This window comes from Balaenoptera ricei, chromosome 4 (assembly GCF_028023285.1).
Source record: "Balaenoptera ricei isolate mBalRic1 chromosome 4, mBalRic1.hap2, whole genome shotgun sequence".
NCBI classification, from domain to species: Eukaryota; Metazoa; Chordata; class Mammalia; order Artiodactyla; family Balaenopteridae; genus Balaenoptera; species Balaenoptera ricei.
The window spans coordinates 80614470-80641069 of NC_082642.1; the positions used below are offsets into that span (position 1 = coordinate 80614470).

General features: G+C 38.2%; 1 protein-coding gene across 2 annotated transcripts; it reads left to right on the forward strand.

Moving 5' to 3' along the window:
* KNG1 (kininogen 1) lies at positions 1-25671 on the forward strand. Of its 2 annotated transcripts, XM_059920739.1 has the most exons (11): positions 1-437; positions 2661-2771; positions 3334-3418; positions 6403-6575; positions 7693-7800; positions 16770-16854; positions 17724-17896; positions 21709-21816; positions 21935-22021; positions 23404-23481; positions 25432-25671. In XM_059920739.1, exons 1-11 carry the CDS (start codon positions 246-248, stop codon positions 25510-25512), a joined length of 1281 nt encoding a protein of 426 aa, XP_059776722.1. In that variant the 5' UTR covers positions 1-245; the 3' UTR covers positions 25513-25671. The 2 variants fall into 2 exon arrangements, with proteins under 2 accessions (XP_059776722.1, XP_059776723.1); XM_059920740.1 differs by lacking the exon at positions 25432-25671 and having other exon boundaries at positions 23404-25349.
* The last annotated feature ends 929 nt before the right edge of the window (positions 25672-26600 follow it).

The window sequence follows — 26600 nt, forward strand, 5'->3', positions numbered from 1 at the left end:
AAACAAGCAGGTCAACAACCCCAGTATTGTAATGTTTCAGCCTGAAATCTGCTTGGATTACCCAACAGGGCCATTTGTCCTTTTGGAATAAGCAAATAGTGCCTGGCAGCAGGAATTAGCCAGGCCCCCAGAGCACTGAGGCAGCAAGAGGAGAGCCCTGAGGAGATAGAGGCTGAAGATAGTTAAAATCAGCAACTTAACTGGCTCCCAATTCTTGGTGAAACTCCCAGAGGGAGACTTAAATCATGAAATTAATCACCATCCTTTTTCTTTGCTCCAGGCTGCTACCAAGTTTAACCCAGGAGTCCTCGCAAGAAATCGACTGCAACGACCAGGATGTATTTAAAGCTGTGGACACTGCTCTGAAGAAATATAACAGTGGAAACAAAAGTGGCAACCAATTTGTATTGTACCGCGTAACTGAGGTCATCAGGACGGTGAGTGAGCTGTGTTTAACCTTGAGGTCGTTGGGGATTTGTGCTGTCACTTGGAGCCCAGGCCTCACGCGCGCACACACACGCACCCCAATCACCAAAGAACTGATCATCAAAGGGAAGCTTACAGCTCTTAGAAAAGACCAACACCATTCTCTGGCCTGGGGGTGAAGGGAAAGGTATGACTAGTCCTGGGTGATCAGAGCAGCATATCCTAGGGTGAAAAGAAACAAAGGTAGATGGAGAAATTTTAAAGGGACTGTGCAGAGTGGGAGAATCCAGGAACTCGGTCAGGCTGCAGCAAGAGGATTTACTGGGTGACCAGTCCTAGACAAAAATATGAAGACCTCCAGACCTCAGGTGGGAAGCGGGTTCTTAAAGGGGTACGTCTAACAAGTATGATATGATCTCACTTATGTGTGGAGTCTAAAAATTCAGACTCACAGACACAGAAAGTAGAATGGCGATTGCCAGGGACTGGGAGGTGGGGGAAATGGGGAGATGCTGGTCAAAGGGTGTAAACTTTCAGTTATACGATGAATAGGTCCTGGGGATCTAATGTAGAGTGTGGTGATTATAGCTAATAATACTTTATTGTACACTTGAAATTTGTTGAACGCCTGGATCTTAAGTATTCTCACCACAAAAATATAAGTATGTGCGGTCATGGGTGTGTTAATTAGCTTGTTTGTGGTAATCATTGCACAATATACATGTGTATCAATTCATCAGATTGTGCACCTTAAATATATACAATTTTTATTTGTCAATTATACCTCAGTTAAGCTAGGGGAAAGGGAAGGTTTGTCTAAGAGGAGTCAGAAATGAGCTTAACTTGGTTCAACTGCATTGGACAAAATACCTACCATGAAGTCCGTATGGCTGAATGCATCAAGGTGACAGCCATGTTCTACTTGGTTTTTAGCATTTTTTTAAAATCACTGATTGATGCACTCAGGATGGAGACAAACCCTGACAGGGTGTGTGACTTCAAGAATTACAAATCTTTTAATCGTTTGTTTAAGTGAATTTCACTATAAAACATTGTGTTTCTGTGATAGTTAAGCAATTGATTACTTTGGTGGAAAAAAACCCCACGTATTTGATATGATAAGGAAAAAGGAAAAAGTACAGTAGGTATGTTTTTGTTTGTTTGTTTTCTGAAAGTCCGGCCTTTCTGTTTCACAAACTCGTGCAGTCCTGTGAGTCCTAGTGTTCTCTAGTATGGTTGTAGTCTTTATTGGCAGACATCCATGGCAAATGTGGTTTTTTTTCTAAAATGTCCATAGAATCACTCTTTATCTCTACCTTGCTGTGTGGGGACTGCCTGTACCATGACCACTTAGGTTTTATTAAAATCTGAGACCTGGAAGGAACCTTGGAGTCTATCTTGTCTGATTCCATCATCTCCCAAATGCAAACACTGTGGAGAGAGCACTGCCTGGCGAGTCAGGAGACCTGCCATCCGGAGCTGGCGCTGCCTTTCCAAGGTGGGGAGGCTGCCTAAGGCATAGGCCATCTACCTGGGGCCTCCTTTCTCTCACCTGCAAACTGAGAAGATGGACAACATCCCCTCTGAGGTCCCTTGCTGTTCTGACACACCAGGACTTTGCATCTGAAGGCTCATCTAAGTCAGCACCTTTATACTTTAAAAGTTTAATTTATTATTTCATGTCATGCTATATTAAATAGAGAACAAAATAATGCCAATAAAAATACTAAAATTACCCATAATTATTCCCACCATCCAGATAATTGTTACTTTTTTTTTTTAATGAAAAAAGTCTTCTGGTTTGTTTTCTAACTGTAAAAATAATATATGTTTGTTCAAAAAAAATAGACAATTCAGGAATGTTTGTTGAAAGAAGAAAGTGAAAGAGAACTGTACTCCCACCACTGAAAGACGCACATTTTAACAGCTTTCCTGCATAATTTTCCAGACTTAAAAAAAAAAAATTTATATATATTTACATATAAATTGGTTTCTACAAAAATGGGCTAAAACTATGGATCTACTTTGTAATTTAAATATATATATATTTGTAAATAGTATATTATGAACATTCTTCCAAGTAAATATTTATAAACTTTCAATATTTCTAATAAATGTTTTTGCCTTAATTGAATCAAATCAAGATCAAATATAACTGCACCAGATCCCACTCAAATTATTTGCTGTTGGGTCAGTTAGATGAACCGTACGTATCTTTGGTTGCTGTTTTTCAGGATGATCCCGACACGTTTTATTCCTTCAAGTACCAAATCAAGGAAGGCGACTGTCCTGTTCAAAGTGACAAAACCTGGCAGGATTGTAACTACGGTGACTCTGCACAAGCTGTGAGTGTGTTGACAGTTTCCGAGCCTCCAGTTTGCTCGGCCAAGTTTACCAAGGGCTGTCTTAACCTAACGCCTACCCTGCCCTGGCACAGCACAGCTTCTTGTTGGGCCGTAATTGAGGGAGAGTGTGATGGTACCTGCCAGGAAGCAAGCCACTCTCCCCACAGTCCAGGAAGCCACCTCTTCAGTGTCAAAACCCTGGCTTCCTGTATGCAGTTTGAACACTGAAATTGAAAGGTAAATCAAGAGGACGGTTTAGCAGGCTGGTTCTCAGGCACTGTGTGCATCTTGATGAAATAGAAATATCTCCGGGGCTCAAAACAAAGATTCATACTCTAAAACCTCGCCATTTAAACTGCCTTTCCTCCAATATCTCACGAATATCAGTGGCTTGTATAAAATAATGATTAGGCTGCAAAACGTTCATTCTTGTGTCTCAAAACTCTGCTAGAAAACAAAAATCTTGACAAGGTTTTAAAAAGGAAAGCCGTATTTAGCAATAGTACTAGGTGGATTTCATCTGAAAGATTAAGATAAATCTTTTTTTTTTTTTTCTTCTTAGGCTACAGGGGAATGCACAGCGACGGTGGCGAAGAGGGGGAATATGAAGTTCTCCGTGGCTACCCAGACCTGCCAGATTACTCCAGGTAGCTGCTGTGCCTGGTGGTGCTGCCCTGGGGAAAAACGAACCTCTTCTGTGTGGCACCAAAGACCCCTCTTTCTCGGAGGGCAGCAGTGGCGATACCACTTGCAGCCTTGCGGGGGCGCTGGAGGAGTGGAGCCGCAGAGTCCTGAGGTGGGACCGGGCTCACGCTCCTCGGCACTATCCTGATTCTCTTCCTCAAGAGCAGCATTGTATTAGGTGTGTGCAAAAGGATGAGAAGACACAGAACTGGCTTCAACTGTAGGCAGCGTCCTAGAGTGAGAGAAGCACAGGCTTTGAGGTCAGATCTGGCCTGGAATCTTCAAAGCTCTCACCTTCTTGGCTTTCCTTTTCCTTACCTATAAAAGGAGATCACAGTAATTCCCACTTTGCACAATTGTTTAGAATGAAACTAGATGATACACCTGAAGATGTAATCATAATAAGGTATTAATGATAATCAAGGTAAAGGTAATAATAGCTAACATTTATTGAGCCCTTATTACCAGCCAGAGTTCTAATCACTTCATGTGTATTAACATATCTAATCCTCAGAACAACTCTATGAGGCAAATGTTAATATCCCCAGTTCACAGATGAGGAAACAGGCCCACAACAGTCAAATATCTTGCCCAAGACCCCACAGCTAGCAGTTAGCAGAGTTGGTGGAATAGACCCTCCACAAACAATATTCCTTTAGAATCTAAGTATGGAGAAACTTATCAACAGATAACCACTGTTAGCTCCTTCCCTCTTGTGACAGAGGTGCCACGTACAGAAGGATGGGCTCGTCTAGGTGAAGTCAGTCACAAAAGCCATCCTGGAACTGGCCTTCTGCAAGATAACGTTTTTGTACGTGAGCTGCAGAACAGCATCTTCAGCCACACTATTGAACCCCACTGTAGTAGGGATCCTTCTATTCCAGCCTTAATCCTCTATATGGTACCCACAAAAACTACATTCCTTGAGTTTCCATTCCTGCAAGAAGTTGCATTCAAAGAAAAATAGTCCAAAACAGAAATCACAAGTAATTAAAATCTTTTGATAGGGGTAGCTTTTTATTATTTGGTTTAAGAACTCTATCTCGTAAGCACATTTTAACATTATCCAGAGCAGAGCACGTCATGTACCATGAGAGAAAAAGCTCTTTGCCACACCTTCAGAAATTAGTGCTAGGTCCACAATCTCTTATCTGAAACCTTTTTGGCCAGATATGTTTCAGAATTCAAAATTTGAAACATTTTAATTTAAAAATCTCTCTGGAAATGTTGAGGCAGGGTGGAAAATCATTGTCACCCAGAAAAACTGAGTTTGCATCTTTCCCTGCTCGTCTCACCCTCAAAGGCTGCTCCATCGCTTCCCTTACACCAGTGGGAGCTGCCCTTGAGGTCAGGCAAACCAGCCTCTGGGCTTTTCTCCATCTCTCCCTTTCACCTCCTGTGTTCATCTTTTTTTGTTTTGTTTTCCCATCAGTAATTCTCTCATCTTTCCCATGTCATCCCCTCTAGTTTTTTATTTTATTTTATTTTTTTTAACAGAAACCATCTTAGAAACAATTTTATTCAAAGGGTCTGTATATTTTTCTCGGAAAAAATGTAAATATTATTTCAACAGTATTTATTTATTTATTTCCCTCTAGTTTTTTAACTTTGCCCATTACCCTGATTCAACCTAACTTCTACAAGGAAAGGAGGCGGGGAAAGCTATGAATATTCACACAGTATGTCATTTCCTGACACAAACTTATGGAGAGAATGCCGAGAAACAGTTGCAAGGGGGGTTGCGTTGAACTGCTGACTGGGGGATCTTACATCCTCGGGCTGTGAGAGCCCCGGGGCCAAGGGGCCCAGGACTCCTTCATTTCTTCCCCTTTTTGCCACATGTAGTGCTACTGACCAGGGAGTCGGGGCTGTGTGTCATGAACAGTGGTGATTTAACACAGACTTTCTCCTTTTTAAAATATTTTACATCATTTTATTAAAACCCATTCGGTGGCTCCCTATTCTTACAGGGGACCATTCTTAGTTCACCTCAGAGGGTCTAGGAATGCCCAGAAGTGGAGAAGGTTGTGAGTATGTGCATCTTCCAGGAGAGGGCGCCATAGCTTACATTAGGGTCATCGAAGGAGCCTATGACCCAGGAAAATAGTTAGGAATGCCTGCCTAGAGAGCACAGCTCAGACTCCAGAGCAGAGGCCTCTCTTCAGACTGCTCACACTTCAAACCACCCCTCCCTGCCTCCTGCTATAAGCTCTGGTTAAGATGTGTGTACACCACGGTCCCTGCCTCATCCTTCTTCCTCGGGAGCCGTCCCTCCCTTCTCCTCAGGCCTCACACCTTGCTTTGAGAGGTTGACCTTGACTGCTCTTCACCCTTCTTAGCTCAGCGTGTTCTCCTCAGGAAAGGCTTCCCTGGGCTCACTCTGGGCTCCTGCTTTTCCAGGCTCTTGCTGAATTACATTGAAATCATCCATCTCCAGTTCCGTCTCTCCCCCTTGACTTTGCCCGACTCCTTCACGGCAGTGACCATTACTAACGAATTAATGCATCTACACAGCCATGCTCAACACAGGGCATGTTATAGCAGGTGTGAAATACATGTTTGTTGAATTGAATGGATACAAAATGTATTACATCCTGCTCCCGGCTTCAAGGAGCTTTGGTTAACGCTGAAAAAGAAATAAAAATACATCTGTAACATTTTAATTTTTATGAGGATAAATTCGTGTATCACTTCTGTAATTTAAAATGACTTCAAAAAAAATTTAAAATAATTATGCACAATAGGATGCATATAAGATGTCCCTAAGTGAATGATAGGTCTTCCCTATCATTAAGTCTTGTGTTCTCTTTTTCTAGTGCATACTAGGACTTACTGGAAAGTTTGCTTATCAGGGCCTTCCAAATTATCTGACTTATTTAGGGCAATGTATGTGAATGCAGGTTTTGCTCGTTAACACTGCCCTTTTGCTTGCTCTTCCTTTGTCAAGCCGAGGGCCCCGTGGTGACAGCCCAGTACGACTGCCTTGGCTGCCTGCACCCCATATCAACCAAAAGCCCCGACTTGGAACCTGTTCTGAGACACGCCATTCAACACTTTAACAACAACACCGATCACCCCCACCTCTTTGATCTTAAAGAAGTAAAAAGGGCCCAAAGACAGGTTTGTTCTTTAATTTTTCCCATGTCATAGTATTGTTAAACTTTGTTAGATCTTTATGGTTTAGGGTTTCATTACCTAAAATAAACCTTTGGCCAGAGGAAAACATATGATTCCACAGGTGGTGGTGAGGAACTCTTTCATGTTCTCATACGACTAGCTCAGGAGGCAAAGGCTTTCTCTTCAGGCACAATGATTTGGATACTGCAGTATGTAAATGGGGAAAGGGAGCCTAATCAGACCGCTTCCTGGGAGATTTGTTTTTAATGAATGGGTGATGAGCATTGCATGTTCTCCTGGAGATGGTGAAATGGAAAAGTCATTCTGGCTTTAGGGTTTTAAGAAGACTCTCTCATCACCTAACTATTATGAGGCAAACATGGCCCCCCAATATTAAATTGTACCTAAAAAAGTTGGCAAAGCTTGCTGGGTACCCTCTAAATTATGGTTTCCGTTTCAGCAGAGAAAAAAACAAATACTTGTAAATCTGGTCTTTCCGTTGCCTCAGTTCATGAAGACTTTACTGACAGCTGACTGGGCCCCTTGGATTTCAGCCTCTAATTATGAGGGACCCACTTTGGTCAGTAGCATTTCCTGCTTTTAATTGACCTTCCGACTTGCCTTCATGCAAGATGCATGCTCTACTCAGTTCTGTCCATATCCAGCTATCAGGGTGGGACCCACCCCAGATAAAGCAGGAGAAATCTTACTGTCTGGCAGTCTGGGAACCTAAGGACCTACTGGTCAAGGCCACTCCAGCTCCAAAGTTTTCTTTATCCATCTAGAAAAGCATTATTAATATTTTACAAAATTCAACAGATCATTTTTTTCCTGTTGCCTGGCAGAGGAAATATTGCTAGGTCTTATTTAAGGAAATACAGTAACTCCATCTACAAATTGCTTTTCATTTTCAGATGTGTAGCTGTGTTGTGTGTGTGTTGTGTTGAAGGGTGTGAGAGTCATAATGTGCTCAATATTTATTCAGTAATGACTTTTGCCTAGTAATAATAATAGTTTGTATTTTTGAGCACTTATGAAAAAGGCAGTATTCTAAGCTCCTCCTAACACTGTGAATTATGTTTAAACTGCCCTTTAAATATTCAATCCAAAATCGTTTCAGGTGGTGGCTGGATGGAACTATGAAATTACTTACTCAATTGTGCAGACTAACTGTTCCAAGGAGAATTTTCTATTCTTAACTCCAGACTGCAAGTCCCTTTCAAATGGTGTAAGTAGGCGAAAATCTGATTAGAAAGTTCTTAGCCTTTTGTGTCCAGTATTTACAGGTGTGGGAACTCTCAGCTGTGGAGGAAGACTCGGTCACTAAAATTTTTGATGACATATGCCAGTTCACATTCACTTTCACTTGGGACTCTACAGTTCACGTCACTGGTCAAGCTGCTTACCCAGCTGGTCAGAGTCTGTACATCTGGCAATAAGCACTTACAGATATAACCAGGGACTAGGAATAGCCTGAGACAAAATGATGCCACGGTCAAGTTTATCTTTTCATGTCTTCACGCTTTCCTGTCTCCTCTCCTCCCCATGTGCTTGATGTCCTTACAAGGCTCCCGAGCTCTACCCAGGACAATCCTTCACTTCCAACTTGTCTCTGCTTGTTGTCTCACCTTCCCTCCCCTACTTTTATCTTTACTAAGTATATCCTGCGTCTCTCTCCCTTAGTGACCCTTTCCAGGATGATATCTTATTACCTGAACCAAAATTATGTTAAAAGAGAGCATCTCAGGTGGCAGGAGTTAGTGCATGTTAAGATGATAAGGCATGATGACCTTCCCAGGGCTATTTGTATTTTAGCAGAAGTCTGTGCTTTAAGCAAGGGGTGGCTGCGAGTCCCTTCATCTAGTCCAGGGGTCTCCAACCCCTGGGCCGTGGACCAGTACTGGTTTGAGGCCTGTTAGGAACCGGGCCACACAGCAGGAGGGGAGCTGCGAGCGAGTGAGCAAAGCTTCATCTGCCGCTCCCCATGGCTCCCCATCGCTCCCCATGGCTCCCCATCGCTCCCGTTACTGCCTGAACCATCTCCCCCACCCCACCACCCCCTACCATCTGTGGAAAAATTGTCTTCCACGAAATCTGTCCCTAGTGCCAGAAAGGTTGAGGACCGCTGACCTAGTCATTCTACTTCTCAAAGTCCATTATATGAGAAGAAAATGAGAAATCCAGGTAGCAAGATGTCAATTTTGACTTTTTATTAATAGGAAAATATTAGAAATAACATATTTTCAACATATGGAATGGTTAAGTAAATTACAGTATATCCATACAGTAGAATATGTGCCATTCAAATTATGTTTGCAGAGATTTCAGTGACCTAGTAAAATGGTTACAGTATGTTAAGTAAAAAACACAAAAAGCACGGTACAAAATTACACATACAGATTTACTCAGGTACATAAAGTAGATGTAAATATAAAAAGTGATGAAAAACAAATATGCCAAAATATAAAATATGGGTAACTTTCAGTTGGAACTATGGCTGCTTTTTCTGATTTTTTATACTTTTTGGAACTCTTCAATACTTCCCAATGTTTCTAATCAAGTATGTGTTTGTTTCATAAATGGGGGGAAAAAAAGTAAAAAGGACACTATTAAGAGACTGAAAAGACAATCCACAAAATGGGAGAAAATATATGCAAATCATATATCTGAAAAGGGCTTAATATGTAGAATATATAAAAAACTTTCACAGTGCAACAACAAAATTTTTAAATGGGCAAACGACTTAAATAGACATTTCTCTAAAGAAGACATACGAATGGCCAAAAAAGCACATGAAAAGATACTCAACATCATTAGCCATCAGGGGGAATGTAAATATAGACCACAAATGAGATGCTACTTCACACCTAGAGGATGGTTGTAATTTTTAAAAATTGTAAAATACCAAGTATTGGGGAGGATGTGGAAAAATTGGAACTTTTGTACATTGCTGATGGAAATGTAAAATCATGCAGCCATTGTGGAGAACAGTATGGCAGTTCCTCAAAAAGTTAAATGTAGAATTACCATATGACCTAGCAATTATACTCCTAGATATATACCCCAAAGAATTTAAAACAGGGACTCAAAAAGATACTTATATGCCAATATTCACTGCAGCATGATTCACAATAGCCAAAGGTGGAAAACAACCCAAATGTTCATCAATAGAGGAATGCATAAACACAATGTGACATGTATATAACAATTCTTTAGCCATAGAAAGGAATGGAATTCTGATATATGCTACAACACGGATGAACCTTGAAAATGTTAAGTGAAATAAGCCAGACACAAAAGGACAACCAGTATATGATTTCACTTATATGAACTATCCAACATACATAAATTCATAGAGACAAAAAGTAGGTTAGAGTTTACCAGGGACTGGGAAGAGGGAGAACGGGGATTTTTTGCTTAAGAATTTGTGTTTGGGGTGATGAAAACTATTGGAAATATAGTAGAGATGGTTGCACAGCACTGTGAATGTAATAAATGGCCCTGAATTATACACTTAAAAATGGTTATGATGGCAAATTTTGTATTATATATATTTTACCAGAATTTTTAAAAATAGTATAAAAGAGAAGGAGAGAGAGAGAGGAACCCTCTAAACACATCGGTTCTAGCCACTATTTAATTTTGTCAGGTTGAGTTGAGTCTGGCCTTTTAAGCATCTATTAACATCTTCTGTTTTTTATGCTTAGCCATTTGAGGTTATATAGGCCTAAATGTTATCTAGCTTTAATCTTGCTGCATCTGTTTATAAACCCCCAGTTGAGTTTTCTCTTTGCAACACAGAGAGTTGCAAAGGCTGGTTGGAGTCACAAAGCCAATCAGATTTGGTATAACTTTCTGAGCCTTCACTTCCTCATTTGTAAAATCGTGAAGAGTAATAGCACCTATATCACAGAGTTGTTACAGTAATTAAAGGACATGAAATATTTTGCCTACAATTGGTGAGATTTAAGGCCTTGCTATTCAAAGTGTGGTCCATGGACCAGAAGCATTAGCATCACCAGGGAGCTTCTTAGCAAAGTAGAATCTCAACTCCACCCATTGCTACTGAATCAGAATCTGCATATTAACAAGGTTCTCAGGTGATTCATCTGCACATTAAAGTTTGGAAAGCACTGATTTAAGGGTTTTCCTATGTAGTTCTCAGGGCATGTTGCACCTTAGAAGCGCTACCCTAGATTTAAAAAACACCTATTCCCAGATCATTCCCCCAGACATTATGATTTTTTTTTTTTTTTTTTTAGTTGCAGCGTCCAACAGTGTACACACTGAACATTTAAGTCTTATTTTTTTTACTTATTTTTGGCTGTATTGGGTCTTCGTTTCTGTGCGAGGGCTTTCTCTAGCTGCGGCTAGCGGGGGCCACTCTTCATCGCGGTGCGCTGGCCTCTTCACTATTGCGGCCTCTCTTGTTGCGGAGCACAGGCTCCAAACGCACAGGCTCAGTAATTGTGGCTCACGGGTGTAGCTGATCCGCGGCATGTGGGATCCTCCCAGACCAGGGCTCGAACCCGTACCCCCACATCAGCAGGCAGATTCTCAACCACTGTGCCACCAGGGAAACCCTAAGTCTTTTTTTTTTTTTAACATTTTTATTGGAGTATAATTGCTTTACAATGTTGTGTTAGTTTCTGCTTTATAACAAAGTGAATCAGTTATACATATACATATATCCCCATATCTCTTCCCTCTTGTGTCTCCCTCCCTCCCACCCTCCCTATTCCACCCCTCTAGGTGGTCACAAAGCACCGAGCTGATCTCCCTGTGCTATGCGACTGCTTCCCACTAGTTATCTATTTTACATTTGGTAGTATATATAAGTCCATGCCACGCTCTCACTTTGTCCCAGCTTACCCGTACCCCTCCCCATGTCCTCAAGTCCATTCTCTAGTAGGTCTGCGTCTTTATTCCCGTATTACCCCTAGGTTCTTCATGACCTTTTTTTTTTTTTTTTTAAGATTCCATATATATGTGTTAGCATACGGTATTTGTTTTTCTCTTTCTGACTTACTTCACTCTGTATGACAGACTCTAGGTCCATCCACCTCACTACAAATAACTCAGTTTCGTTTCTTTTTATGGCTGAGTAATATTCCATTGTATATATGTGCCACATCTTCTTTATCCATTCATCTGTTGATGGACAATTAGGTTGCTTCCATGTCCTGGCTATTGTAAATAGAGCTGCAATGAACGTTGTGGTACATGACTCTTTTTGAATTATGGTTTTCTCAGGGTATATGCCCAGTAGAGGGATTGCTGGGTCATATGGTAGTTCTATTTTTAGTTTTTTAAGGAACCTCCATACTGTTCTCCATAGTGGCTGTATCAATTTACATTCCCACCAACAGTGTATGAGGGTTCCCTTTTCTCCACACCCTCTCCAGCATTTATTGTTTGTAGATTTTTTGATGATGGCCATTCTGACCGGTGTGAGATGATATCACATTGTAGTTTTGATTTGCATTTCTCTAATGATTAATGATGTTGAGCATTCTTTCATGTGTTTGTTGGCAATCGGTATATCTTCTTTGGAGAAATGTCTATTTAGGTCTTCTGCCTGTTTTTGGATTGGGTTGTTTGTTTTTTTGATATTGAGCTGCATGAGCTGCTTGTAAATTTTAGAGATTAATCCTTTGTCAGTTGCTTCATTGGCAAATATTTTCTCCCATTCTGAGGGTTGTTTTTTCGTCTTGTTTATGGTTTCCTTTGCTGTGCAAAAGCTTTGAAGTTTCATTAGGTCCCATTTGTTTATATTTGGTTTTATTTCCATTTCTCTAGGAGATGGGTCAAAAAGGATCTTGCTGTGATTTATGTCATAGAGTGTTCTGCCTATGTTTTCCTCTAAGAGTTTGATAGTGTCTGGCCTTACATTTAGGTCTTTAATGCATTTTGAGTTTATTTTTGTGTATGGTGTTAGGGAGTGTTCTAATTTCATTCTTTTACATGTAGCTGTCCAGTTTTCCCAGCACCACTTATTGAAGAGGCTGCTTTTTCTCCATTGTATATTCTTGCCTCCTTTATCAAAGATAAGGTGACCATATGTGCGTGGGTTTATCTCTGGGCTTTCTATCCTGTTCCATTGATCTATATTTCTGTTTTTGTGCCAGTACCATACCAGACATTCTGATTTAATTGGTCTGGGGTGAGTCCCTGGAGTCAGATGATCTAACAGTTTCTCAGGTAAACCAAATGTGCTAATAATACTGAGAACTTCTAAGCTATCTCCAGCATCCTTCTCCCCATCCAAAATTAAGGTACTATAAGTGTGGTATTCCCTGTATCTTTAAAAAACATGACTTTTTTTTTTAACATCTTTATTGGAGTACATTTCTTATATATGTGTTCTTTTATTGGAAATATACATTTATAGAAAGCTTCAAGACAATGCAGAAACAAAGAAAAAAAATAATGTTGCACCACACACCCAAACACCAAAAGTCATCTGAATGTATTTCCCTCTTGTCTGTTTTGGTGGGGAATATGGGCAATTTTGAGTGATTTTTTTTTTTTTTTGTCTTTTTGTAGTTGTAATTATTTTACATGCTACATTATTTTCACCTAAGAATTCTTCTATGTCATTAGAACTCTTGATAAACTTTTAAAATATCTTTTAATATCCTAGTGAAGATGCCATAGATTATTTTTTTAATTACTTTCCTATTTTTGGTCATTTGTTCAAAATCCACCAAGAAAATGGGTTGTTTCCATTTTTATTATAATTAATAACTCACCAAACATCTTTTAGAATAAAGCTATTTCTGTTTGGCTTTTTTTTTTTTCTCAGAATAAAGTCCTGGCTTTACACATAGTATAAAATTGTATGAAAGCTCTTAAAACTCTTGATATATATATAGGTTAACTGCTAAATGCACCAATTTACATTCCATCAGCAATGTTTACCCTTGATAGAATTCAGTATTTTTTTAACTCAGCTAATTTCATAGACAAAAACATTTTTAGTTTTTATTTTCTCAATCAACAACATAGTTAATATGCATTTATTTAAGCATTATATTTTCATACATTCATTAGAAATTTATGGGTTGAATTTATGAATTGTCTTCTATATCCTTTGCCCATTTCTTTTTGGGATAAATCTTAATGACTTAGAAATAGTATTTATATTTTAAAGGTATCAGTGTTTTGTCATATTTTCTCATTTATTTACTTTTTAGTTTTCATTATGGTATTTCTGACTTACAAATAGTTTTTGTTTATAGGTGACCAAATCTATCAATATTTTCCTTTTGAATCTTTCTACAACTTGCTCAGCAGTCAATATATATGTTTTTTTTTCTAGTTTGTCTATGGTCAGTATTTTTAAATATAGCTTTTGAAACTATATGGAATTAATTTTGATGTATCTTGTGAGGTATCTAACTTGAGTTTTTCAAGAGAATAACCAGATACCTTAACAGTCTTTCCTTCCACAAAACTTGCAACAAACTTTATCCCGTAATAATTTCTTACAAAAAATCTGTTCTCTGTTTTTGTACCAACACTACCATATTTTAACAGCCATAGCTTCATAGTAAGTTTGAATACATGATTTATTATTCTAGTGTTTATATCTTTAAAACCAATCTTAGAAGAGGTTTGGAAGAAAAACTTACACTGTCACATAGATTGGAATTGCATTACATTTCTAAATTAATTTGAGGAATTGGTATATGTACTATATTTAGTCTTTTTAGTCAAGAACTTGGTATGTATCTCTATGTAGTCAAGTTTTATTCTATACTTCTAAAGTTGTGTGATTTTCTTAAATATATTCAGAACAATGCTCACTAAAGTTATTACTAGGTTTTGTTTTGTTGTTTTTGGTTATTGCTATTAGGAATTAAATCCTTTTTTTTTTCTTTTCCTTTCATTCTCTTTTAAATAAGTTATTGTTATATACAAATGTATACATTTTGATTCACTTACCTTATATCCAGAAACTTTATTGAACTCTCTGATTAACTCTAATGTCTTTTCATTGATTCTTTTGATTGTTCTAGATCTATAATAACACCTTATGCAAATAATACTATCTCCTCTTTTCCAATGTTTATTTTTTTGTTTCACGTCTCAATGAATTGACCCAAATTTTCAGAGATATTTTTTGAAATAGTGGTGATCACACAAATTCATGTTTTATTCCTGATTTTATTGAGAAAGCCTCTAGAATTTTGTAGTTATGTATAATATTGCTATGGGATCCAGGTAGATAGTCTTCCTCATGTTAAGGAAACATCCTTACATTCCTCCTCTTTAAAGAGCTTTGTTTTGTTTTTAAATAAGGAATTGGTGTTGAATTTAGCACATGCTTTAGAATATGTATTGAAATATCATATTTTTCTAATTTAATCTATGCTGTTTTGACAACTTTCCTAATAGTAATCTTTAGATTCCTAAACTAAACTCTACTTGTTTAGTGTTAATTATTCTTTAAATATGCATTTGGATTCTATTTCTAGTTTAGTTAAGAAGTCTACATATACATTTATAAGTGAAAGTGGTGTAACAGTTTTCTGGGTGTGTGTTTGTGTGTGCATTCTATTTTTTAAGGTTTTGGTATCCAGAATATACTTTTATAGAATGATTGGGTAGTTTTTCTGTATTCAGAAATGGTTTACATAGCATGGAAATACAGTATATATTTCTTTAATTTTTAAAATTATTCATCTATAAAACATCTATGCTGTTTGGAGGTGAAAAATGGGATGTAAATTGAGAGTAATAATAGCATTCTCCATTTCTTCTTTAGTCATTGGTCCATTCAAGTTTTCTTCTTGTTCTTAAGACAGTGTTGGTTATTTATAGTTTTCCAGAAAAGTGTCTTTCTTTGAGATTTAAATTAGCATACACTTGTTCATAATATGCTCTTATATTTTTACATTTCTCTGTATCCTTTGTTAGGTTTCCTTTTTTATGCATTTGATTTTTTTTCCTTACCCCACGAATGATTATTTGGATTTATTTATTAATGCTAGTGCTTTCTGTTTTCTAATTCACCGGTTTTGCTTTTATTTTTATTGTTTCCTCCTTCTTGTTTTCCTTAAGGCTGTTTATTGTTCTTCTTATTCTAACTTCTTGAGATAAACATTGAGGTTGGGGTTGTTTTGTTTATTTTCGCCTCTCTTTTTAAATCATGGAAGTGTATAAAGCCAGGAGTTAACTCTGAGTGCTGCCCTGGCAACATGTGGAATTCTCGTTTTTCTCAGTTTGTTTTTTATTATTTTCCTTATCAAGGAAGATTTTAGTTAGGAAAGTGTGTTTATTTTTCCAAGTACTTTTTGTTTGTTTATTTGTTTAAGCTTATGTTATTAATTTTTAGGGAGGTTTTTTGTTTCATTGTGGTGCTGAGGTCAAAGAACATGGCCTGTATTGTTTTCAATTTGCAAAATTTATTGAGACTTTCTTGTAACCTAGTATAAAAGCAATTAGAAATATTATTTGCATCGTACTTATGAGAGTATCATTTTAAATCGTGTGTATCATGTGAGAATACCATTTCAACAAATCTTTATTATGTTATTCAAGTCCTCTATGACCTTATTTATTTTTTATACATTTTGCCTGTTGTATAATAGTTATATATTGGAGTTTCCCAGCACAATTATTTTTATCCATTTCTATTTATATATGTTTTCTGCTTTACGCATTTTGATTCCATGCCTTTAGATAAAAATAAAATTATCTTTCTTTTACCTTTATGAGTTGTTACCTTGAATTTTACTTTGTCCAGTATTAATAAGACCCTAGCTCCTTTTTTGTTCATATTTGCTTCTTGTGGCTTTGCTCATCCATTATATTTAATCTTTCTTTATCTTTTTTATTATATGCTATTATTCTTGAAGATGTAGTACATTGATTTTGGTTTTAACCTAATCTGAAAGTCCTTGTCTTGCTAAAAGAAAATGTTACCCATTCACTTGTATGGCTATTATTTCTACATTAGATATTCTTGTCATCTTTTTTCATGTTTCTGTGTGTTTGTGTGTATGTATTTGTTGTTGGTGTTGGTGCTGCTTTTTCATTGTTTCTTATTCTGTCTTTTGAAAATAGACTATGTTTTGTTTTTTTCTATGTGATGATTTGCAAAGTCAACATCCTATTTTTAATTTTACTAGTTGTTTAAAGATTCTTAAAAACGTTTTTAATTTATGCTTTTATATGCCTTTTAAAAACCAGAATATCGGTGAATGTACAGATAAAGCATACGTGGATATCCAGCTAAGAATTGCTTCCTTCTCGCAGAAATGTGACCTTTATCCAGGTACAGGATAATACATGTTGGTGCTCATGTTTGTCCCAGACAACTGGCTAAATCTTTCCATAGATATTGTGCTTTGGTTCCCATGATATGCCACAAAATCTACATGACCCACAGACCTTACTAGGAACACTGTGCCCCATCTCTGCCCCGCTGTGCTGCAGCAGGTGAAGCTGAGGTTGCTCGGCAAGTAGCAGAAGGGAATATGGTGACAGAAGGGAAAATTTATGTTTTCTGGGCAAAGCTAGCCTTCAGATATGTCAGCTGGTCTTTCTTGTATACAAGCTGTCCCTGCATCAGATATTGTGAATTGGGGAAGCTGTATCTCATTTTTAACTACTCAGAATAAAATCCTTTCAATTAAAGTTTTTTTCCCTTGCATGTTATAATGTGGGGAAAGGGCGATAGTGCAAGTTTAAGGTCAAGTCAGTATTTCTTATACCAAGAGTTGGCTTTTCTCATATTTGGAAGATAGTTGTATACATTGTACAATATAAAGCATTATGGAAGTTGCCTGCTCACCAGAATCATAGGATTTAAATTTTTCCCACTAGAAAATCGTTCCTTTACGTTAAGCATTGCTTTGTACAGTTTCCATTAAAAATGCAAAAACTTAAGAAAAGTGCAGCCTATTGATTGTCACTAACACCTTCTGATTGAAAGTTTCCCTAAACACACTTGGCTCTTAGGAGGAAAAGAGGAGAGACAGTAAGTTGGAGGTGTGACAGGCAACCTCCACCCACTCACTGCTGGGCCTTGGGCTGCCACGTGGCCCTCTATAAACGGATGCTGGATCACATGTGGGAAAGGTACAATTCTAGGCTAGATGGCTCCTTCAGTGCACACGCTGATATAAAACCTGCCTCTTTCAGTGGAAGATTTTGTACAACCACCCACCAGGATTTGCGCTGGCTGCCCCAGACCTATACCTGTCAACAGCCCAGAGCTGGAGGAACCTCTGGATCATTCCATCGCAAAGCTTAATGTAGAGAATAATGGAACCTTCTATTTCAAGATTGACACTGTGGAAAAAGCAACAGTGCAGGTCTGTAAATTATGCTACAAAAATAGTGATTATCTATTGCAAATTGCTTACTAATTTTGCCACTAATCTTGGCTCTGGATTGGGAAACAGTATACCTGGTGAATGGGATTTGGTAGACTTGAATTTCAGGTCCCAACCTCGCTGCATGCTTGGTGTGTGATCTTGGACAAGTCATTTAAAATATTGTCTCTTTTATCCGTAAAGGACTAACAGTGAGGGTTAAAGAAGATAATGTATGTCAATCACTTTTCAAAATCTAAAGTGCTATATAAATATTAGCAATGATTATATATATAATTAATAAAATTCAGGGCTAGGAAAAGCAAGACTTATCCTCTGCCTTTCTAGACTCATCTCTCATTATAACATCACTTAATAACTTGCGCTCAGCCACATCAGCCAATCGTCCCCCAGGCTCTCTTCACACATTCATCTTCATGTCATTTGTTCCCTGCCTGGGGTGTCATTCTCTCCTACAAATGTACCCTCTGGGGATTCATCTCTCCGTCCATGCCTGTCAATAGAGGATAAGGAGTATCCCGGTCTGGAGGTCAGGAGACTCAGCTCTGCCACAGCATCGACCACTTACATCCCAGGTGATCCTGGGCCGTCATTCAGACTCACACAGCATCTGTAAAATGAGTGGCTGGATTAGAAGAGCCCAAATCCCTTCCAACTCCAATAACCTATGGCCGATATATTCATGGACAATTCCTTTTATGGAACCTCAAAACGGGCTTCCCTAAATACAAGCTAAAAAAAGTAATCAAAGTAGAACCAAACTCCTATAGCAAACCAAGATGATTTTTATAATCTGTCAATACGAAGAAAATCTCACTAAAAAAAAGCTTATAATTCTGGCGAAGTAATTGAATTTCTAGAAGTCTAAAATAGAAGGAGTCTTTAAATACAATGATATTCATTGCAGCTCTAACTACAAAAGCAAAAAAAAATAAACCATAAAAATGATCAGTAATATAGACATGATCAGATAATGTCTGGTATATTTGTACAATGGAATATTAAGCAGCAATTTTAAATCATCTTTGTGAGGAGTTCTTGATGTGGAAAATGCTTATGTTATAATATGCAGTGAGAAAACAGGCCATACACGGGGAACTATATTCAATATTCTGTGATAAAGTGTAATGGAAAAGAATATGAGAAAGAATGTATACATGCATGTAGATGCATGTTTCCCACACCTGGCCGACACCAGGTGTCATCGCTGTTTCTCATCTTTGCCAACACGCAAGGTTAAAAATGATGTTGCATTGTTTTTAAACATACGTATCCTTGGTTATTAGTGAAGGTAAACTTTTTTTCAGGATTAATGACCATTTTAACTTCTCCAAAAGATCTGGTCATGTCCTTTGTCCAGTTTTTTAGTGTTGGGCTTTCTATGTGTAAGAATATTGACCCTACATCATATTCTTCCCAGTTTGCCTTTTTACTTTACTTATGGTGACTTTTGAGAATCAGTTTTCATTTTTGTCTAGTCAAATTTAGACCTTTTTTCCTTCCTCCTGGTTGCTTCCTCTGCTTTTCACCTACAAAAAGCCTTCATCATCCTGAGAACTGATGAATGTTTATTATATCTTTCTAGTTTATTACTTTAATTTAAATGTTTTAATGCACTTGGAACTTATATTGCTACATAGTGTTCTCTACCTTAAAAACAAAACTTGGGCAGGATGGGCTTAAACAGGGAAGACTTCTGATAAGAATGACACCTGATAAGAATGGCAATATGGATGCGATCTTGAGGCCCTAGAACAGAAGATGTTATTAGGTCTACTTTATTCCTCCCCTCTGGACCTTGAATAGTGTTGAGCCAACAGCTGTAGTTTGTGTCATATATTGTCAGCTTTCTTAGGTGACATCACATTGATCAACTGTAACGTCAAACAAACTGGATTAAAGTATACTCTGAAATAAGCAACAAAATTCATGATCACCAAAGTATAGACTCTAAAACGCTTTTCGAACCTTTCTGCCCAACTTATACATATCTGGAGTTTTAAAAGTTAATTATCAAATTTGTCCTAAAAACTTAACTGTGCTTACCTAGCAAAATGATGCCAGAAAATGTAGAGGAGGAGTTTAGTTCTTCCTGTGACTCTTTGCTCTCCTCATCCTCCTCCCACCATAATTTCTCCATGCTTTTAGAAAACATAAAGAGATCGGAAAGACTGTTATGATTTGCTTTTACAAAAATGGGATTATACTATCACCCTATAACTTTATTTTTTCAATAATGGTCAACCCTCCAGGTCAACAGATATATGTGATATATTCTTTTTGATAGCTATTTAATATTAAACACACACACACACACACACACACACAGTGTTAGTCTGCTTAGGCGACCATAACAAAATACCATAGACAAGGTGACAAACAACAGCAGTTTATTCTTACAGTTCCGGAGGCTGGAAAGTCCAAAAACAAGCCAGTTTGTTTCCCTGGTGAGGACTGTCTTCTTGGCTTGCAGATGGCTGCCTTCTCACTGTGTCCTCACATTTCAGAGAGAGAACGGGGTCTAGTCTCCCTCTTATAAGAACACTAATCCCATCATGGGGGCCCCACCATCATGACTTTATCTAAACCTAGCTGCCTACCAAAGGCTCCACCTCCTAATACCATCACCTTAGGGCTTCAATATATGCATTTGGGAGGGATACATTCAGTCCATAACACACACACTAACACACACACACACATTTAAATCCTAGAACGAAATACTGAATAACTTAGCCTGAAAATTGAGCCACATCAACTAACTTTTTTTTTTTTTTTTTGGGTTGTGTTGGGTCTTCGTTGCGGTGCGTGGCTTCTCATTGCGGTGGCTTCTCTTGTTGAAGAGCACGGGCTGTAGGCACGTGGGCTTCAGTAGTTGTGGCACATGGGCTTAGTTGCTCCACGGCATGTGGGAATCTTCCCAGATCAGGAATCGAACCCATGTCCCCTGCACTGGCAGGCAGATTCTTAACCACTGCGCCACCAGGGAAGTCCCTAACTTTTAAATTTACATATATAATTTTAAAACATTTTATAAAGTGTGTTTTTCAAGTATATAAAGGCTGTAAGGCTTTAAAAAAAAACTGTGCTTGGAATTTTGTTGAAGTCAGTGTATTAAAAAAAAAAACACACAATGATTTTTACTTTTTAAATAAATAAAGTGTGCCTCTTCTAGACCAAAAAAAAAGAAAGGAAAAAATTGGGCCACAAATGTTAACAGAAGACAGCATTGTATAATGATTAAAAATATTGCTAGAGTGCTAGAGCTTAAAATAATTTCTTAATATTAAAAAACTCAGAGAAGGGAGCTAGAAATCCAAATAATTTTCCTATTCACATAATTTAATCCACATAATATCTACAGTGGTACTAACTCAGTATTTCTCTGATTCAAGATTTGGCAGGACAATAAGGTTGTGTTTAAAGGAAATGTTTAAGTTTTACTTCCTACTCTTCTTAGAGTCTATATATTATGACTTGAGGCTTAGAATTACTAGTGAATTTTGCAGCTGCTAAACAATAAAACTCAGAAAAGTATAAAAATAAAAGTTATAGCCTGGTTTTCTTTTCCCATTTAGAAAAGGAAATGAGCCCAACCAATAGCCAGATATTTTAACATGCATACAAACAAAGTTTTGTTGTCAAATATTTGTGCTTTTTGAGTGTAGCTCTCATTTGGTCAATGTATAATTAAAATTTCAATATTCTCCCCTAAAAGCCCTTATGGTAAAACATATGATTTATTACACAGTGTTAATTAAGCTCCTATTTTGTACTAATTCATTTTCCAGGTGGTAGCTGGAAAAAAATATTCTATTGTGTTCACAGCCAGGGAAACCACATGTTCTAAGGAAAGTAATGAAGAGTTGACCACAAGTTGTGAGATCAATAAACATGGTGTGAGTAGTAACACAACAGTCTTACTTATTCCCTGGAAACCTATATGATGTTTTATGTTTGTTTATGTATCCCATGAATAACACTGTTCTGTCTTTTGGCTTCTGTTTTCGTGGATAGCTAATTCTAAACTGTAAAGCTGATGTTTACGTGGTACCTTGGGAGAAAAAAATTTACCCTACTGTCAACTGTCAATCACTTGGACAGGTATGCTTCTAATTACAGTTGGTTTGGGTTAGTTATGCTCATTCTGAAAAATCATATTTTGGGGTTGAAAATGAACCACTAATTAAGTGAATTGGGGGACTATCCTTTAAAATGGGGAGAACTCTCACATTTCTGTGCTGATCTCTTTTTTTTTATGACTAGAAAGGAGAGCAGCAGTCCTCTTAATTACTCCTCAGACACTGTCAGTGCCCCATGGGTCCACAGGCTCTCTTAGTGAAGCACATCCAAGGAGCTTGGGAGAAACGCAGGTCTCATACTCCACCCCACATTTCCTGAATCAAAAGCTGCATTTTAACACAGTCCCCAAGGGAGTCATACCCATATTCAAGTTTGAGAAGCGTTAGTTTGCATCATTTTTTTAATTCTTAAAAGAACCCTGGGAGGTAAGTAATACTTTCCCCACTGTCAAGGTTGAGACACTAAAAATTACGAAGATGCTAAAGTCCTAAAGTGAATAATAACTTTCTCAAGTGCTTCCTCCCTCCCAGGCACTGTACTGAGGACCTGACACATATGTTCCTCCTGACAACTCAGTGAGGCAGGTGCTTTTATCATTCCTATCTTACACATGAGGAGAGGGAAGCTAGTGGTGCTCGGATTCAAATCTAGGTCAAATCAGAGCCCACTCTGTTCACCATGATGCTGGTAACTAGTAAGGTCTGGCTTGTTTGACTTCAAAGACCATGCTCTTTGCATCACCAAACAGTGCCTCCGACTGCCACGTCCTCATAGGTAGTGAAAGTATAGGTAGAAACAAAACACAAATCCGTATCTTCAATGCAAGTTGCCTCTGCTCCCTTTGTTCTCATTTAGGTTTTTGCCATGTGTAGGTATGTATATACTCTAATACAAACATTATACAAAGGCTGTGTTTCAAGCTTATGAACATATATATTCTAATGTGTTTCAATTCAACAGAGTGATTGTGGTATATGCTGCCTATGTATTCCATTCTTAAAGCTAGGTAGGGCCTTTTTGGATAGAAGCAGTAATTGTGCTAATAGAAATAGCATCAACTAATAAGTAATGTGCCATGGCTTTACAGAATCATAGGCTTAGAAAGTACCCTAGAGATTATATAGTTAACCATCCAGTTTTTCCAGATAAAGAAAAAATTTTCTAGTTTAGAGTATTATTAAGAAAAAGAATCAATATCTACAAATTATAAAATCAATCAAAAAAGGAAAAAATATTATTCATTTTCATCCTTTTTGGATTATTATTATAATATAGTACTTAAAATCTGGCAAAGACATGACCCACTGTAAACTGAGATAACATTGCCAGGTCCCTGTTCCTTCTTTCTTCTTTGATAGTGTGGTTTTCACAGTAATGCATTCATCTTAATATCTCCTGTTTAGATCTCACTGTTGAAAAGGCCTCCAGGTTTTTCACCTTTCCGATCAGTACAACTAGAGAAAACTACAGAAGGAACAATCGTAAGTCCACCCCACACTTTCCTGGCACCTGTACAAGATGAAGAGCGGGATTCAGGAAAAGAACAAGGACCCACTCATGGGCATGGCTGGGGCCATGGAAAGCAAATAAAACATGGCCTTGGCCATGGCCATAAACATGAGCATGACCAAGGCCACGGACACCAAAGGGGTCATGGTCTTGGGCATGGGCACCACAGGGGTCATGGTCTTGGCCATGGGCACCAAGGGGGTCATGGACATCAAAGGGGACATGGCCTAGGCCATGGACATAAGCATGGTCATGGCCACGGAAAACATAAAAATAAAGGAAAAAACAATGGAAAGCACAATGGTTGGAGAACAGAGTATTTGGCAAATTTTTATGAAGATAGTACTACCTCTTCTGCACAGATACGAAAGAAGACAGAAGGGCCAACAACCCTCCCTTCCCTAGCCCAGCCAGGTGTAGCCGATACCTCTCCTGACTTTCAGGACTCAGATCTCATTGCAACTGTGACGCCTAATACACTACCACCTCCCACAGAGAGTGATGATGATTGGATCCCTGACATCCAGATAGAGCCAAATAGCCTTGCATTTAAATTGATTCCAGATTTTCCAGAGACAACTTCCCCCAAATGTCCTGGACGCCCCTGGAAGCCAGTTAATGGAGTGAATCCAACTGTAGAAATGAAAGAATTTCATGATTTCAGTCTCTCTGATGCTCTTCATTAATTTACGTGGCCACAGGTATTTCTTTAACATCTCATCATCCCCTCTCCCCATTGTCCAAATATCCTGATATAATACAACTAAGACCATGAACGTTCAGAACAGTCTAGAGAGAAATGGTGAGACTCCTAATGGGGACACCATCAATCTCTACGGACGACATAAAGCTGTGCGCAGAAGTCAAACTCCTTTCTGAGTCTTCCTCATGAGTTTTCTCAACTAGCACAGAAAATGGACAAACTAATGTGACTTGTGGCCTACTGCAGTTTGCTTTTCTGATAACGAATGTGTACCTTAAAACGTACATCATCAATTTTCATACAAAGATTCTTGATATTTTGAATAAACTGTGACATCTGGGCCCTGAACACATGTGAAAATAAGGGAAGTCAAGAGACTGAATGCTGAACTTCTTAATGGGGAAAAAACAATAATAAAAACCTCCAGAGGTCAAAGAGGGACAAGAGAGAAAGACAGATTGGCCAAAGGCAGGAGAGAGAAAGTAAATTAATTGACTTTCTGTTTCCAAAATGGGCTAGTTATATTAAACAGTTACTCCCACTTGACAAAGCTATTCTGATAATTCTCCTTCTGGGTGAGAGTGTTTCTTATAAGTCAGTTACTTCTGTTTACTTATTAACTGTGCTTTGCAACAGGGCTTTCAAACAGGAGTTTTCTGTTTGTTTATATGTTGCCAGGGCTAGATTGAGTAGTCCTTAGTGTTTAGTAGCTCTGAGTTTAATGATAAGGATGGAAAGCAGAAGAAGTAATACAAAGGCTTAAGGATATCTTTTTTTAATGATTGATAAGGGATTATCACGAGATGTGATGTAAATTTTGTTCAGGAATTTTATGAGAAATTCCTCTCTAGCCTCACTTTATAATTGCATTGTTTTTTTTGCTACAACATTGAAGTGTACGGACTTTGCAAAAGAGAATGATATGATTATCTTTAATGTGAGGGAGGCATATATTTTATAACCTTTGCTGTGCTTTTGCCTAGGGAAACAGATAGGGCTTTATACAGCTACACTCACTTGTGGATGCATGTGTCACTGCTCCTTCAATTTATTGGATGCATTTGAGCCTCTGAGTTTTTATTTCATCTCAAATATTATCTGTATTTGCAAATAAATAACCTATGATGTCAGGAAAAAGTCTCATCTTGTCAACTGGTGGTTTCACTTTTCTCTTTTTGAATGATAACATCAGATTAATGGAGTTTTACTATACTTACAGAGGCACATAAAGTCTTGCGAGTACAAGGGCCGACCTCAGGAGACAGGGGCAGAGCCAACATCTGAGAGTGAGGTCAATTGACCGGTGGGCAGAATCTCCACACCTGGCACAATTGCCCCGACAACCTCTGTCAGCAGCCCTGCATGGAAGGACAAGAAGATGGGATAGAATTTAAATAGAGAAGAATGCCATTGTATCCCTCTGTGGCTGGGTGAAATAAAGTTCCGACTTGATGTTCTCCCTCCTAGTTAATTCACAGCGGTCTCCTTTCAGTCACAACCAACCTGCAGCAAAGTCGAGCTGATCAGAGAGCGGGCACTAGAGCTCTGCCCTGGAGCTCACAGCCCAGCCCTGAAGCATTCTTGCTCACCGAGAAAGGATCCCTTTGGTGGGGCTTCCCCACCACAGAGACCTCGTCACGGGTGCCCAATCAAGGGTTAGTGGGTTATGTTTCTACCACCAGTCTAAAGGACTCTCTTTCTCCCTTCCCTTCTTCCTCCTCCTCCTGATTCCCAGCCCAAAGCTGAGAGAAATTTGTCTTGTTTTATTATTATTTGTTATGATCCAGGTAATTACCAAAAAAGAAAAAAAAATCTTTTGTTAATATGATGTCTACCAACTTCTTATTATCAGAAAATATTAAGTCTCAAAAAAGTTGAAAGGAAATGTAAAATTATCTTTCTGATCCGGGTAAAGGAAAAAATAGAAAACCAGTAGAATAAAAAATAAGAGATTTAAAATTTTCTGTAACAAAACACACTTATTGAATGTTCCTTTTCATGTGTAACTTAGTCCTCACAACCACTCTGAGGTCCCCGTGATCACCTTTCTTTTACAATGAGGAAACTGTAGCTCACGGAGCCCTGCCCAGGGTCACAAAGTTAATATGCGACAGAGCTGGCATTCAAACTCAGACCTTGAACGCCTTTACACCATATTATCACAAGGCTTTATCATCAATGTTGTCATTACAAAAAACACACCAAGATAATTTCTGATTCTGAGATGATTATTATTTCGCTCCAAAACCTTTATGAAATATCTCATTGTGGCTGGTGCTGTTCTGAGTCCTGCTCATGGTAAACTAGAATGGAGTCAAGCACAGGCATTGGCTATTTACCATAGTCAGTCCTGAGAAAAAGAGAAATACTTATTATTTTTTTAATATT